Source organism: Caretta caretta, chromosome 24, assembly GCF_965140235.1.
Source record: "Caretta caretta isolate rCarCar2 chromosome 24, rCarCar1.hap1, whole genome shotgun sequence".
NCBI classification, from domain to species: Eukaryota; Metazoa; Chordata; order Testudines; family Cheloniidae; genus Caretta; species Caretta caretta.
Genome location: NC_134229.1, coordinates 7,800,888 through 7,816,154, shown reverse-complemented (window position 1 = coordinate 7,816,154; position 15,267 = coordinate 7,800,888). Strand labels below are relative to the sequence as shown.

The following is a 15,267-nucleotide window of genomic DNA, read 5'->3' as shown; positions in this document are numbered from 1 at the left end:
GAATCAAGCCCTGGTTTCCCAGTTCTACTCCAGCCCCATCACCACAAGGCCAAGCGCCTGCTGGGGACTTGCTGTGTATTATAGACTAAGGGCTTTTAGTCAAACAACTCGCCCTGACTTCGCTAGGCGCTGAGCTGAGTCCGGCTTTCAGGGCTGACCCTCAGCCCCTAAGTACATTCAGTGTCCCTACGCCTCGCGACCTGCCAGGGCTTTAGACCTGGCGCTCAGCGGCTCATCCTTTCCCGTGTTCAAGCCAGTGCCGCAGTCAGAGGGAACCCTGCCCCGCTGAGCTCCACAGGAGCTTTGCGTTGATTTCAGTGGGGCGCAGGACCTTTGGGCCTGATTTCTGAGGGATGCTGAGCCTCCCCCCAGCTCCTGCCAAACTCAGGGGGAGTCGCAGGTGCCCAACACCAGGGAAAAATGAGGCCTTTGAATTTCTGCCTATCCAGCCGTCTTGTGAATTTCCAGCTGTGGGCCCATTGTGACATTACCAGCAGAGCTGTTATGGGGAATACGCTGTGGGAGAGGGGGAGCAAGTGGGGGCCGGGGGGGAGTGAGACTGGGGTTGCAATCGGCTCTTAACAAGAGCAATACGCAAAATGGGGTGGGGAGAGAGACAGAAAAGCAGGAGAGTTTCTTTGCCAAGGGCTTTGAGATCTTCTGATGGAAGATGTCCTGGAAACAAAATCTTGTCTCCTGGGCTCTCTCTTTCTTTGGAGCCAGTGGGGCTGGTCATTGCGGGGAGGCTGGGTTACTTGGCTAGGAGGAGATCGGTCCAGATGGACAATTCCTGTCATCCCATTGTTACTAGTTAGAACTAGGGATTGTCACCAGTATCACCTCCAGCCACCCCGGACCCAAACTCCTCCCCATCGAAGTTTGAGTGTGTTCAAAGCCTGGATCTGAATTTTTGTGGCTGGCACCCATCTTGTGTCAGACCAGTCTTGGGTGGGGTCTTTATGTACTAAGACAGGAGACAACCCCCTCCTCCCGCCACACACACACACACACACACACAGAATAGCTATTCATCTATTCGGGGCCTCTTTGGCTTTGAAAGGGGCTTCTGGCAAGAGGCTGCCTTGTGTGATGGTGACAGGGTAACGGCTGCCCCTGTGCACTAGAGCAGCTGGTTTGGCTTGAATCAGGCACCCTCAGGGCTGCTGAGCAAACCCCAACCCCCCCCGCCAATTCCATCCGTGGCTGCTTCAAGCCCGGCTTGGCAAGGGTTAACGTGAAAGAGGCTGTTGCTTGCAGACGCGCTGCTTGGATCTGATCAATATTTTCTATCAGCGCGCGGCCCCAGACAAGGAGCCAGGCGGGGAGCGGGGGTGGGGTGGGGGCTGGTTGGGGGTGGGGGCACAGCAGGAACTGGGTGGGGGAGGAGGGAAAGGCAGGGCCCTCATGTTTCACAGCCGTAAGACAGACACATAGATCATCGCTGGATACAGTGGTGCCATTGGGGAGAGAAGCCTCTGTACAGCTGGCCGGGGGGGGGCGCGTGGGGCAGGAGGCTGGAGGGGGAGCGAGGGGGTGTTGCATCACGTGGTATGCTGCCACCGGTGCCCTGGTGCCACTGGGTCACAGGTGTGCCAGGGCTGACAGAGACGTGTGCAGGCCCCGCTTACACCGGTAAACCAGCAGGTGCATTCTGGGTGGGTGTGCTTGGCATGCAGGGCAGTGTCGCCAGCTCCCATGCCGTTTGGTGCTTAAAGTCCCAGCTCCTGGAGTCAGGTGATTCTGTCAGCTGCAGAGAAATGCTTGAAAATGGGACCCCGAACGGCTAGGACAACAGGAGCCAAATCAGAAGAGCCTCGGGCTTGTTGCTGGCTTAAAAATCTCATGGTTTTTAAGGCAATCTCAGTGCCATGGCAGGTTCTACCCGCATGGGCTGGGTTTGCTGGGGGGCACTAGCTCCCTTCTGTGGCTGGCTTTACAAAGAGGAAGTTTAACTCAAACTAAAGCATCCAGCCCTCCAGCTAGTCCTTCCTGTCTCTACCAGGCCTTCGTCATCCTCACCGCTGATTTCAGCCCAGCTGCAGCCTCCGTCTGCAGTTGTCCCGCTAGGAACTACAGACTCACCTGTTTATCCTCTAGCAACTGACTGAGGTCCTGACTTCGGGCATGCCTGGCTACTAAACCAGGTCCAAGGACAGCTGTGCTCAGGTCCCGGAGCCAGCCTTAGAACAGGATTGGTTGAGTGGCTAAGGAGCAGTTCTGCAGACAAGGACCTGGGGATTACAGTGGATGAGAAGCTGGATAGGAGTCAGCAGTGGGCCCTCGTTGCCAAGAAGGCCAATGGCAGATTGGGCTGCATTAGTAGGAGCGTTGCCGGCAGATGGAGGGAAGTGATTATTCTCCTCTATTCGGCACTGGTGAGGCCACATCTGGAGTACTGCGTCCAGTTTTGGGACCCCTGCTACAGAAGGGATGTGGACAAATTGGAGAAAGTTCACTGGGGGCAATGAAAATGATTAGGGGGCTGGGGCACATGACTTATGGGGAGAGGCTGAGGGAACTGGGCTTCTTTAGTCTGCAGAAGAGAAGAGTGAGGGGGGATTTGATAGCAGCCTTCAACTACCTGAAGGGGGGTTCCAAAGAGGATGGAGCTCGGCTGTTCTCAGTGGTGGCAGATGACAGAACAAGGAGCGATGGTCTCAAGTTGCAGTGGGGAAGATCTAGGTTGGATATTAGGAAAAACTATTTCACTAGGAGGGTGGTGGGTTCCAGAAGCACTGGAATGGGTTCCCTAGGGACGTGGTGGGATCTCCATCCTTAGAGTTTTTAAGGCCCGGCTTGACAAAGCCCTGGCTGGGATGATTTAGTTGGGGATTGGTCCTGCTTTGAGCAGAGGGCTGGACTAGATGACCTCCTGAGGTCCCTTCCAACCCTGATATTCTATGATTCTATGAAGAAAAGGAGGACTAGTGGCACCTTAGAGACTAACCAATTTATTTGAGCATAAGCTTTCATGAGCTACAGCTCACTTCATCGGATGTAGTTCACGAAAGCTCATGCTCAAATAAATTGGTTAGTCTCTAAGGTGCCACAAGTCCTCCTTTTCTTTTTGTGAATACAGACTAACACGGCTGCTACTCTGAAACCTATGATTCTATGAGTGACCTTCAGGTTGGCCCAGTGGTTAGGGCACACGCCTGCTTTTCAAGTGGTGCCATTCCCTGCTTTGCTGCAGAGTTGGGCAAGTCACTTGGCCGCTCTGTGCCTCGGTTTCCCCCATCTGCACAAAGTGGGTGATCGCCCTGCCCTGCCTCACAGAGGGGTTGGGAGGATCCGGCCATTAACAATCACGAGGTACTCAGATACTAGGGTTTAGAAGAGGTGCAGCAGATATAAGAGACAATGGCCCGGTGACCCTCTGCGTCGCTCAGACGTTTGCCTGACGTCCCCTATCCTCGGCTGTGCTGTAGGATATGGAGTCGTAAGTGCTTAGCTGGCCTTGCTGGGTCGCAGCAGGTCTTAGCTGGGCCCTGTCGATCCAGGAGCCTGGCCCATGAAGCACTGGACTGAGGACTCCCAAAATAGTTCTGCCTGTCTTTCACACAGGATCTGTGGCTGAATACGGCAGCATTTAACAGCTCACCCCCGCCCACACGCACACACATCCCCGTCGGCCTCTTGCTCATTACTGGGCTCCCTGGGCCCATCCCATCCATCACCCCCAACGCGCCTCCTAAAGTGCCTGATGCAATATTCATGGCGGGTGGCTGCTCGGACCAGGCTTGAGTGAAGTGAAGTGACGGTTCTCATGCATTATTGGTTTCCTGAGCTGTGAACGGCTATCGACGCCCGACCTGAAGCCGGGCTGCGGTTACTCCCTTGGAGCGGGTGTGTCAGGCTGCAGTTGCGTGGGGTGTGGAGGGAGAGGGTGGTAGCCCTTTAAATAGTCTGCAGGCCCTCTGCCGGAGCTCACCAGGTTCTGTGTTTTCAAAGCTAGCCGGAGTAGCAGCCTTGGTAGCAAGGTCGGGCACAAGTCAATGTCCAGTACGGGCAGTGGGCGGGCAAGCTTCAGCGCTCTGCCCCCCGGTGTGTTCATTTTACCTGCTCTTCAGCGGCTGAGCTCATAACTGGGGTAGGCCTGCTAGGCCCCATGTTCTGACAACTCCCCTCCGCCCTGCCCTAGACACCAGCCTCTCTGGTCCAGTCAGCCACTGGCAGCTCTACCGAGGTGGACAAGGGAAGGGCAGGGGGTGAAATAGATGAACCATCCACACAGCTGGCACTAACATAGACCCCCGCCCACTGGGACTTAGCCTGACCCACCCCTGCACCCCATCCAACCAGCTCCTCACTTGGTCACTCCAGCATGGGGCTGTATTTGAACCACTGGCTTCGAGGTGAAAGGTTCCGCCTCCCACTTATGATTAATAATAGTAACTCGTATTATTAATTGTATTGTATTAGCACCTGGTAGCCACAATCACAGACCAGGATCCCACTGTGTTAGGTGCTGTACATTGTTATTGCTACTAGGTGTATTACAGTAGCAACCCCGCACTGCAGTCACGGACCAGCACCCTGTTGCGCTAAGGGCTGTCCAAACACAGATCAATAAGAGATTGTAAATTCTGTGGGGTCTTTTCGTTCTGTGTTCCTACAGCACCAAGCGCAATGGGGTCTGTTTCTCCCCACTGCCCCTGCTGGCTGCCAAGAAGATGGCAGGGATCTTAAAGCTTCAGCCATCCAGGGATTGTTAATGAAAACAGAAGATTTGTTTAAAATGAACGTGCGCAAGGCTTTTACTACATGCAATCAAATCCCTTCACGTTAATGTTTGTTGGACTCGTTGGCCAGGCGCCCAGTTCTGTCTGGGTCTCTGGCATGGATTCTGGCTTTGCAAAAATACCCTGGGGGTTTAACATTGTGATGGTGTTGAGTGAACCGTCTGCAGAGAGGACCGTTTTTTTTTTCTTCTTCTTTGCAACAGCTGTAATTTTGTGGCCATCCCCAGAAAGAGGCAATGGGCCTGAGTCTCAGTCACTCAGTCCCTATGCTCATGGAAGCGTTGCAATGGTTTTAAGCCATCTTTGTGTCCCCCGTACTCTGGAGCCTTTTCCAGCTAGGTGTATTTTAGAGCGGCCTCAGAGTTGCTCTAACTTGCGCGCTGCTACCTGTGGCCCCTGGGAAGGAGAGAATAGCCACGCTGAAATGCCTCCCCTTATGCCAGTTCCACATTGGCCAGAGAGACCCCTGCACTGGGGTCCTGTCCATCCCCTTTAAGGCCCCTTTACGCTGCCAGAGCAGAGACCTTGGAGGGTTGGGCCCACCAACTCAATGCCAGCTGGGGAAGCTGCTATGCAGGGGAATTCCCTGTGGGGGACATTGAATATGGGGTAGGAGGAAGGGGGTGTTGGTCACAGTTTTGTGGGCCGTCTACCTGCGATTTGGGTTGTAGGTTCAGGCCAGGTTGTCTCTGAACTGGTTGTCCCATCCCCAGTTACTTCTGTAGCCTGGAGCCCACTGTGCCCACAAACTGAACCCCAGCTGAGAGCTGCCCTGTCCTGGCGGGGTTAGATGGGTTTTCCATTCATTCTAAACAAGGGATTTAGACACATTTTCCATGTGTCAACCCAGTGTCGCCGCAGCCAGCGTTCCTCCCAAAGTCCCTTTCTGAGGACCCCGAAGGGGGAGCGATGTGTGGAAGAGTTGTTATGAAGAGTTGGATGGGTGTTCTTTTATCCCCCAGTTAGGCCTAATGTCTCACACAAGTTCTGGTCCAGTCTTACACAGCTCTGGCTCAACGGGCATGATCTGAACTCAGTCCTTGAGTTATGTCAGGAGACCTGTTTGTTTGGACAAATTCAGTCTCTGTCTGTCTCACTTCTGCCCCTTTGCCCACCCGTGGTTCTTGTTTTAGGTCATCCTGACATCTTCTGAGCTCCCGTTCACTCCCTGCAGCTGAGCTGACAATTAGGGGAAACTCATAGGCCCGGCTATGGCAGCAGAGTGTGAGTTGTTGGGGCAGGGCCCGGTTCTCGCTGGGTGTCCATGCGGCGCCCAGCACCCCGGGGTCCTGAGCCCAGTTGCAGGCTTGTGTGATATAAGTTTGCACTGGTGTAAATGACTGCACACGGTGCAGGGCAAAGGAGACTCATCCCCGGAGGAGGGAGGAAGGAGACTGGGACATGATCTAATGCCGCGGGCGAGTCTCCTTTGCCCTGCACCTTATGCAGTCATTTACCCCAGTTCAAACTTATATCCCATATATTCCCCCATCGGCAACTGCGAGGTTCTGACCCCTTCTTCTGAAGCAGCTGGTACTGGCCCCTGTGGGAGGTGGGATAGCCGGCTAGCTGGACCTTGGTTCTGATCCAACCAGGCAGTCCCTATGAGCCCATGAGGTTGGTCTTGTGGTTAAGGAAACCTGGATCAGGGCCGGATGAAATTCCCATCCCCTGCCAGGGGATCAGGCGTGCCCTGCTGGGACAGACACCCTCCTCCTTCAGGGCAAGCGCCAAATGGGGGTCAGGAGGAAACTTCCCGTGGGGCGGCTTATCCCTTTGCTGCAGGATTTCTTAGCAGCTGGGAAGCTGGACAAGCCCCTGCGCTAATCCAGTCGGGCAGGTCCCCCCCGAGTTGAGCTTGTGGCTGAGGATCTGGAGTGTGGCCGGGGGCTCCAAGTAGCATGTGGGAAGCTTGCCAGGGCTGGGGGTAGCCGGAGGATTCCAGTCTCCGGGGTTATTGGCTGGGCTGGTTCCCTGGCTCTAAACCCACCCCACCCGCCCAGCTTCAGTGCCTCTGGGCAGCCGCTCCCCACCTCTCTGATCGCGTCTCCTCTTCTCTCCTTCTGCCGCAGCCTGCAAAAGGAAAGAGCAAGAGCAAGGCAAAGCCGACAGAAACCACGTCCCTAAGCGGCACCGGCTGGTCTTCACGGACATCCAGCGCCGCACGCTTCATGCCATCTTCCATGAGAACCAGCGGCCTTCCAAGGACCTGCAGGTCACCATCGCCCAGCAGCTGGGCCTGGAGCTCTCCACCGTCAGTAACTTCTTCATGAATGCACGGCGCCGCAGCCTGGACAAGTGGATGGAAGAGGGGCGCCCCCCATCCTCGGGCACCCACGCCTCTTCTACCATCACTTGCACCAAAGCATGAGGGGAAGCCAGGGTGCTGGACAGGGAGCACCACGCCAGGCTGGTGTCAATTGGGTGGGGTTTGATAGGGTGGGTTGTTTTTAATTTCTCCTCTTCGGTGGTTTCTTTCCCCTTCCCCTGCCCGAGTTTTTTTTCAGCTGTTTCAACAGAACCCACATGGCCCAGATCCTCAGCTAACATAAATCAGCTCCTTTGCATTGAGTGGGGGCTTGCTGATTTACCCCAGCTGGGGATCGGAGCTTAAATAATCACAGGCAAGATCCTCAGCTGGGATAAATGGGGCCACGCTGATTGGCACCGGCTGGGGAGCTGGGCCCCCCCTCTCCGGTTCCAATAACACTGCCTGGGAGGCAGGGGAAGCCCATGGCTGAAGATTTGGGTGCCTGGGGGAGGTCGTGGCTCTTTAAAGAGCATTTGTTTCCTCTTGACGATTGACCCCATGGTTGTTTCCTTTTTCTGGAAAGCGGCGCTGCCAGAGGTGAGAAGCAGAGCCAGGAGTCCTGGGTCCTATTTGTGTCCCTGAGAGGGGTGGGGTAGTGGGGAGAGTTATCTGGGAGCCAGGACTCCTGGATTTGGTTCTTGGCTCTGAGAGGGGAGTGATGTCTAATGGTTAGAACGATAGCCTAGAAGCCAGGACTCCTGGGTTCTGTCCTTGGCTCTGGGAGGGAAAATGCAATCTAATGGATAGAGCAGTTGACTGGGCGCCAGGACTCCTGGGTTCTACATGTGGCTCTGACAAGGTTTCTAGAAATATCACCAGAAGCTGATAAATCAGGAGCCCTGGGTTTTGTTCCTGACTCTGCCACTGACTTGGTGTGTGACCTTGGGGCACATCGCCGCCCTGTCCTGTGCCTCAGTTTCCCCACCTGTCGGAGTCCTTACAATTGCCCTACCTCTCTGGGGTGCCAGAACGCTGAATGAGCCAGTGTCTGTCAAGTGTTGTGAGAGGAAAGGTGCTCTGGAGATCCCTCTCCGGGATATGATGATTGGTTTGGGTGGAGGTTTGAGGGGCAGAAGTCCCAAGGCGAATGGGACATTTCCCCAGCCTGGCTCCCCCTCTCTTGCTGACTGGCAGTAAGTCAATCCATCAAAATTATCTCTGGCAACTTAATTAAGGGTTTATCTACAGGTGAGGTACTCCAGGATATCTATTCTGCTTTAAATTCATGCTCTACCTTAATCTGGATTAATTTTCCTGTGTAGACAAACCTGCCTCCTCTTCTGGCCTAAGTGTCCAGACTGTGGGCCTGTTTCTGTGTGAGCTTGATTCCCCCATGCCCAGCACCTTGTACTGCTGTTTGCACAGGTGCAAAGTGCATTCAACGCACTACTATGCTCAAAGAGGGCAGCCTTGTCCACCCGCTCGGCACTGCCGTTTATGGCTGCGCAAGGTGCTGTACAAATGAAGCCTTGAACCCAGTGCGTGGTGGCAAAGAGCCGCAGCTTCTCTTAACACCAGTGGGAGGTGGGGATCCTTGGTGCCGCTCAGACTCAGGCGCCGGGGGGCAGGGGGGCTTTGGATTGCAAATCACGCCTCGTGGTGCGGCTCCCCGAGTGGCTTCTCCCCAGTGCATATGTGGAGGTTTTCCCAGGGAGCTTTTGGCATATCCATTTAAACAGCAAATCCCTGGGAATATGAGTGGTCCCTTCTGCAGGGGGGATGGCTGGCAGCCAAGTGCTCTGCACCCAGCTCCCCTGTGGTCCTGCCCCATGTGAACAGCCCAACAGCATCAGCTGACGGCTTGCTAAGATCTGTGACCTAAAGCCCAGATCCTCAGAGGCATATAGGCACCCAACTCCCATTGGTTTCCTGTGGGGAGTTAGGCACCTAAATGCCTTTGAGGATCTGAGTCTTGGCGCTTTGAAATCCCGAGTCCTGATTCTGTCGCCTCGGTGCCATCACTTCCACTCGCGCAAAGTGAGTGTGAAACACTCCCGTGCTGATGAGCTCGTGGTGCATGACTGGACAGAACAGTGAGGGGGGGTCTCACGCTCGCTTTGCACTGATGCAGCGACCGCATGGGGTGCGGAGCGATGGGGAAATCAACTCGGGGGGGAGTGGGGCAAGGAGCCCATTCTGCCTGCAGGGGGGAGCTTGACCCCATCTGGATAAGACAGACTGGCTTTGAGCTTTGCCCAAACGTGACCCAATCCCCCTCCTCCTCACAACCAGGATGCCTGGAAAAATCAAGGGGTCTTCTGTCTTGTGTCCCTTCCATGGATGCCTCTGCGGGGGTGGGTCCAGGGGGGTTTTCTGGGCCCATAAGAGCCATGGGCAATCTCTGCCTGGCCTAGAGGGGATTGGTGCGCTGGAGAGGCCTGGGCATGTAGATGAACCAAACCCATCCTGAAAGCTTCCCAGGTGCAGAGCTGCCAAGGATCTGGGCCGTAGCACCCATGCAAGTCAAGGGGGATCTGGGTTTTGGGGGCGCTTATAGGACTACGGACGCCCCCTCTCCCCTGCCCTGCTAGCGCCTGGGCTAAGGGCGTTAGTACAGCCTGGACAGACCAAAAAACCGGCTCCAACCCCCTCCGGGAGCCTTGGGAGGGTTCAGAGCTGGAGCTCGACTTCAGAGCTAAGACCTGGTGCTTTAAAAACCCTCCTTGGGTTGCCACCCAGCGTCTCCAACCTGCCCTCTCTGGAGTTGCCCACCACCACCCCCCGACGCCTCGCTGGGGTCCAGAGCGGCTCCCCTGCTTCGGGGAGGTGGCAACGCTTATATTTATTTGCCCCGCCCCTGTCTGTGCATGACAGACACCCTCCGGTTCCCTGTTCGGCGGAGCTCAAGGGGAAGCAGGATGCAGCAAGGAACAGAATCAGAGTCTGACTAAGGTGCCCATCACCCTGGTATCTGTGCGCCCTGTGGGTGGCGGGGCGAGGTGATGCCCTGAGACCATTTCGAAAGCGAATGGGATCCCCATGCTGGGAGTCGAGAGCACGCGCCTGGGCCAGGACTGAAATCCTGGCACAGCTGACATTCGTGCCCGACCTCCCCAAGGTCTGGGGGGGCTCTCACCCGAGATGTTTCTGACCAGCGTCACTATGCTGGTGGTGGACACGTTGTGCTGTTGTAAGACGGGGCTGGCGCCAGCATCACTGTGGCCGATCAGCTCCCAGGGTCCCTCCAGCGGGTGGGAGCCCCATTTTGCACAGGGCAGCATGGCTGCAGGAGGGGGTTGCAACCTGGGCCAATTTCCCTCGTCTACCCCAGCACCCGAGATCTTTGCTTGGCAGGCATGCTGCCTGCTTCTACAGGATGCGGGTGTGATTTAGGGCTTGTCTACACACACGCATGCTTGCACTCGATTAACTAGACCACCATATGGACATATTCTATCCAGTTCAACCTGGTTTAGCTGGCACATTGGGCCAGACTAAACCCGCTATAGGTCAGGCTTAAAGCCATGCAAGAGCGTCAACACACACGAAGGTGCACCAGTGTAAGTGAACTAGTTTCAAAATCGCACCTGCGGTTGACCCGTGAAGCTCTGATCTGAGTGGTTTGTCAAATGGTTGACGCTTCTGGGGTGAAATGAGCGAGCCAGAGGCAGCCTGTCCTTAATGATCTCCACTAACCCCTCCTGTGCGGCGCTGCCAGGCTTCCGTTTCTATGGAGCAGGGCTGATCCCAAGCTGGGACGACCGCGGTCACGAATCAATAACCAAGCGGCTGTGCTGAAAGGCCTCAGCCCTCCCGATGCAGTGTGCGCTCGTCCTGATAAATAGCACCGGCCAGAGCCTCTGCTTCTTTGGCGTGATGCTCATTCCCCCAGCTGAGACCCTGCCCCATCCATCTGCTACACCAGGGCCCTGGGAAATCCACCCCCAACTCTTGGAATCAGTTGCACATAAGAAAGGATCTGACCTAGAAAACCCTGCCCTGGCTTCTGCATGAACGCATCAGACCCGGCCGAGACTCTGCTGGCTCCATCTCCCCTTTGCTGTCTGAAAACCGTCGCCAGCGCAAACCGGAGCGACACCTCCCAGGAGTCTGGATCCCGCTGCCTGCCCAGCCACTCCTCACCCGAATTTGTCCTCATGTGTGTTGTGCGAATCTACTGTTTTGTCAAACTGTGGCAAATTTCTACCTCACTTTGTCTCTTGCACCAAAGATACCAAAGATTTTGCAAGGAGTCTCCGTGTGGGCGCCTATGTGGGCCTGCAGGCGTCTGTCGATAGCTATATTTATAGATATATATTTTTTGCATGGCTTGTCTCTTGAAGTGCTCTATGGTGTCGGACTGTCACCCTGCAGAGCTAGTGACCTAGATGCATCTGTCCTAACCCAGACAACCATTCTGTGACAGTCCCCACGGTCCCGGCTCTCTGGATGTTACCAATACAATGCACTTTAGTGAGACACCTGTAACGGTGATTAGGTTCCAGCCGTGGCCGAACAAGGGACAGACCGGTGCTGTTCTGCTAAGGAGTCACTCTCCGTAAAAGCAGGATGGTGGGGCCGGATCTGTGTTTAGTGGGGCTCCGGATTGGTTTACAAGGCTGTTGTGCAAAAAGATCCAAAGATTATTTTTCTGCTCGTTCCCGCCCCCCCTTAACTGAGCAAGAAACATCCTCGGGGCAAAGATATTTCCCCACAAGCTGTCAGTGCTGCAAACTCCTGCTGGGCTCTGAGAATCAAACTGGGTTCACTTTGAATTGGGAATCATCCCCAGCCACAAAACCTCTGCCCGCTAAAAATCCTGCTCTGGGCAGCTCTGCTGTCTCCATTGCATAGCATGCCCCCATGTCATTCCAGCCAGCGCACGCTTCCCTGGCTGCACAAGTGCCTAGGACCTTTGCTGGCTCCTACATCTGTGGGGGAGATTTGCAATGGGAACCTAGGAACTAACTGTATTCATGAGGCCCAAGCCAGGCTAGAACCAGGCTCCGTCCCCCACAGCCTGCAGGGCAATTAGGAACATTAAAAACATCCCTTTGCCCCTCAGTTCAGCTGCTATGAGCCTGAACGCACCCCGGGAGCAGAGCTACTGAGCAGGACCGCAACCCATTCTTGCAGTTGCGTCTCTGACTCCCCTGGGGACAGCCTCTCAACATTCCCGTCAGAACAAGGGGCAAACCCCAGACAGCTGGGTCCGGATCAGCGTCCCAGAGTCCTGGGACAGACCCAAACCCTCTGCTCTGCCTGTGAATGAAATCCGGGCCCCTTTGGGAGGTTTCTCAGGGGACTCTGTCTCCATTTAGGTGAGAAATACAGCAGGAGCCTTCCTAGTGGGCGTCCCTGGGTGGGTCACGAGCAAATGCAGAACCGCTGGATCTGAAAGCCTGAGCTGCCCCTGCCTGAATTAGAGAATGAAAGCTTAGTGAAAGCTTGAAATCAACGGGAGTTTTGCCAATGACTTTAGTGGGGCCAGGATTTTGCCCCAGATCCGTTGGCTCAGAGAGACTAGTGGGCTGCTGAAACTCTACACGCGGTCTGGCCACGGGGGCTGGGGCAGGGAGCTCCCGTTGGCTTGGGTTACACAAGCCCTTTGGGGGTGCTTTCATGTGGAACCAGGTGAGACAGCCGTCACCGCCAACACAGACAATCCCCCTGGAGCAGGAAACAATCCAGCACTTTGAAATGGTTCTGCTCAGGGGCTTTGATTGCGTTTCAGGCAGGGCTTTATTCTGCCCGAGTTACTTCACCACAAGCCGGGAAGGTCAAGACGGGGATCCCCAAGGATCAGAGCTGTTCGGGTCCAGGTTCCCGCTCACTTTAGTACCCTGATTTCCCTCTGGCCCTTTGACTCTCTGGTGGGGACGCTCAAAGGAGCTTTGAGGCATCTCATTGAATGGCAGTGTGAGCTGGGTGCCTAACTCCCTTAGACTCCACTGGAAATCCCAGTCTCTCTCCAGTAATCCCAGTTGCTGGGAAATGCTGGTGATTCTAAGGACACGAACCTCGTCCACTCCCCACTGGTGTCTCTCAAGCAGCGGCTTTGTCTGCAACTTGGGAGGCTAAAGGGCATCTCTTTTAACGTCCAGATTTACACTGGAATTGGCAACATCAAAGAGAGAAAGAAAAGACCTGGACAATTCACCCCCCAGGGCACAAAAGTGGGATTCTGAACCCATCCATCCCTAAACTTGTGATGATAGATACCATCATCCCAAGACCACCTACCTGCTGACTTTACCTCTAAGCCCTGCCTTTCGGTCTTGGTCAGGGGAACTGTTTCCCCTACACAGGACTGCTGGTGGGAGTATGGGGATAAAGGGAAAAGGCTGTGGAAGCTCTCTGTGCCCTCTTGTAAGTCAGGCATGGTAAGATTCTCACCCACTACTGCAGTCCAACTTTGAGAGGTGCCTCTGTCAGCCAGCCCCTGGCACATCTCTGCTGCAGAACTGGCAGAAGCCAGTCAGAGAGAACCACAGGGTCTGGCTGGGTCCAGCAGCCTCAGTCAAGAATCCCCTTTATATTCTCTGCAGCCCAGCCTGGCCTCTTCTCCACAGTGGGGAACTGGGAATTATCTAGCAGCAGCTCTGAGCATCATTTGTTCCTAGCCATGCGAGCACCCTGCCCTCTGTTCCTATCTGTGCACAATGCAAACAACTGCTGTGATACTCCTTCCTTCATTTCCCTGATGCCACGTTCTGGCTGTGGCAGGCTACACGGATTCATACAGAACGGTGGGCCTGATTCTCAGTTACATGCAGGCCTCTTTGTGCCACACTGGTAACATACAGGGGGCCTTAAGGTGGGTGGGAATGGGACTAGCCCCCTGAGCGTAGCTGCCCTGCCAAGGAGTCTCCTGGATCCGTGTGGCTGCTGCTGGGGGGGCGTCAGGTCCCTTTGATCGCTGTCCAGAACTGGGCCCTGTGCCATCCCACTGCAAACACATGGCCACCGTCCCCAAACCTACATCTGAATTCTGTTGCTGAATTCCTTTCTCTCTTTTTGGCTGACCAGCACCGATTCACAAAACACCCAACCAAGCAATGACCCCACCGGAAGCCACTCACAAATAATATGTGACGCTAAACTCGACCAGCCCTTTCCTTCCTTTCCCGTTGGTAGCGTGCTGTGACCATGTGTGAAAAGCAGTGCATTGCTATATATTCACTTGAATGTTTCTTCTTCGTTTCTTCTTTGTTGACTGTGCTAACTAACCAAAGTCTCTTTGCCTGTAAACATTTTAAAGACATGTACGTTTTATACCAAAGTTTTTTCTTGGATACCTCAGTCTGTACCTGTTTGTGTTGATATGTTACCCACAAAGTAAATGTCCTTTATTGAAAAGCTCCAGGCTCGGTCAATTTGCTTTCATGTGGGGCCGTGAGTCTACCATTTGGGGTGTTTTACAAATACCTTGACCCCTGAGTGCATCGTAGAGGGCCCTATTCATAATTAGGCTGGATTCTCTTTTCCACTAAGGCAGTGGTTCCCAAACTTTAACAACCTGTGAACGCCTTTCACTAAAATGTCAAGTCTCGCAAATCCCCTCCTAAAAATGAGTATTTCCAGGGATTTTCTCCTTTACCTGAGTATAAATGATAAAAGCAGTGATCCTGGAAATATAAAATTTGTTTTTAATGACATGCTTATTACACACTATTTATTAATAATTATTATTTATCATTACAGTATTTTTATTTCATTATGAAAATGGCAACACTCTTCCAAGATCTCACTTTTGTAGCTTGTATCACTTTGAATAAGCCTGTTATAAGACAAGGCTCCTAGGTTTCATCAAGGAGTATCAGATGTGAAAGGGATTTAAGAAGCCAACTCAAAGAGTTCCTTCTACACAAGCATTCAGGTCTTGAGCAGTCCAGGCAAACGACACACGTTACAACAAAGCTTAAACTTGTTCATCATGATAATTTTACAAACAATACTAGCTGCCTATTTAATTTTAAAAACAGCAAAAAATATCCACCTCCCTTTCCATTTCTTATAAGGAGTCTTGAAGTTTAAATCTCCTCAGTGTGATAGAGATGCTCGCTTTGATCTGCTTAGCTCTAGGCAGTCCAGGGGCTCCGGGCTGCTGACCCCATGCTTCCTAGGGACAGCTCTGTCCGCCATTAGGGAATTTTTCCCTGAGAACCCCCTGTAACATTTCGTGAACCCCCAGGGGCTCACGAACCCCAGTTTGGGAACCACTGAACTAAGGCCTGGTCTAGACACACATTTTGTACAATCTATCGGTTAAGG

The 15,267-nt window shown here is 54.0% G+C and overlaps 1 protein-coding gene across 1 annotated transcript in view; it reads left to right on the top strand.

Moving 5' to 3' along the window:
• Nucleotides 1-14,352, top strand: part of LOC125626044 (hepatocyte nuclear factor 6-like) — a 31,148-nt gene extending 16,796 nt beyond the window's left edge. The window contains exon 2 of the mRNA XM_048828727.2: nucleotides 6,815-14,352. Within this exon, the coding sequence (XP_048684684.2) occupies nucleotides 6,815-7,113 (299 nt within the window). The 3' untranslated portion in view covers nucleotides 7,114-14,352. The remainder of the gene's footprint in view (nucleotides 1-6,814) is intronic.
• Nucleotides 14,353-15,267: the final 915 nt, after the last annotated feature.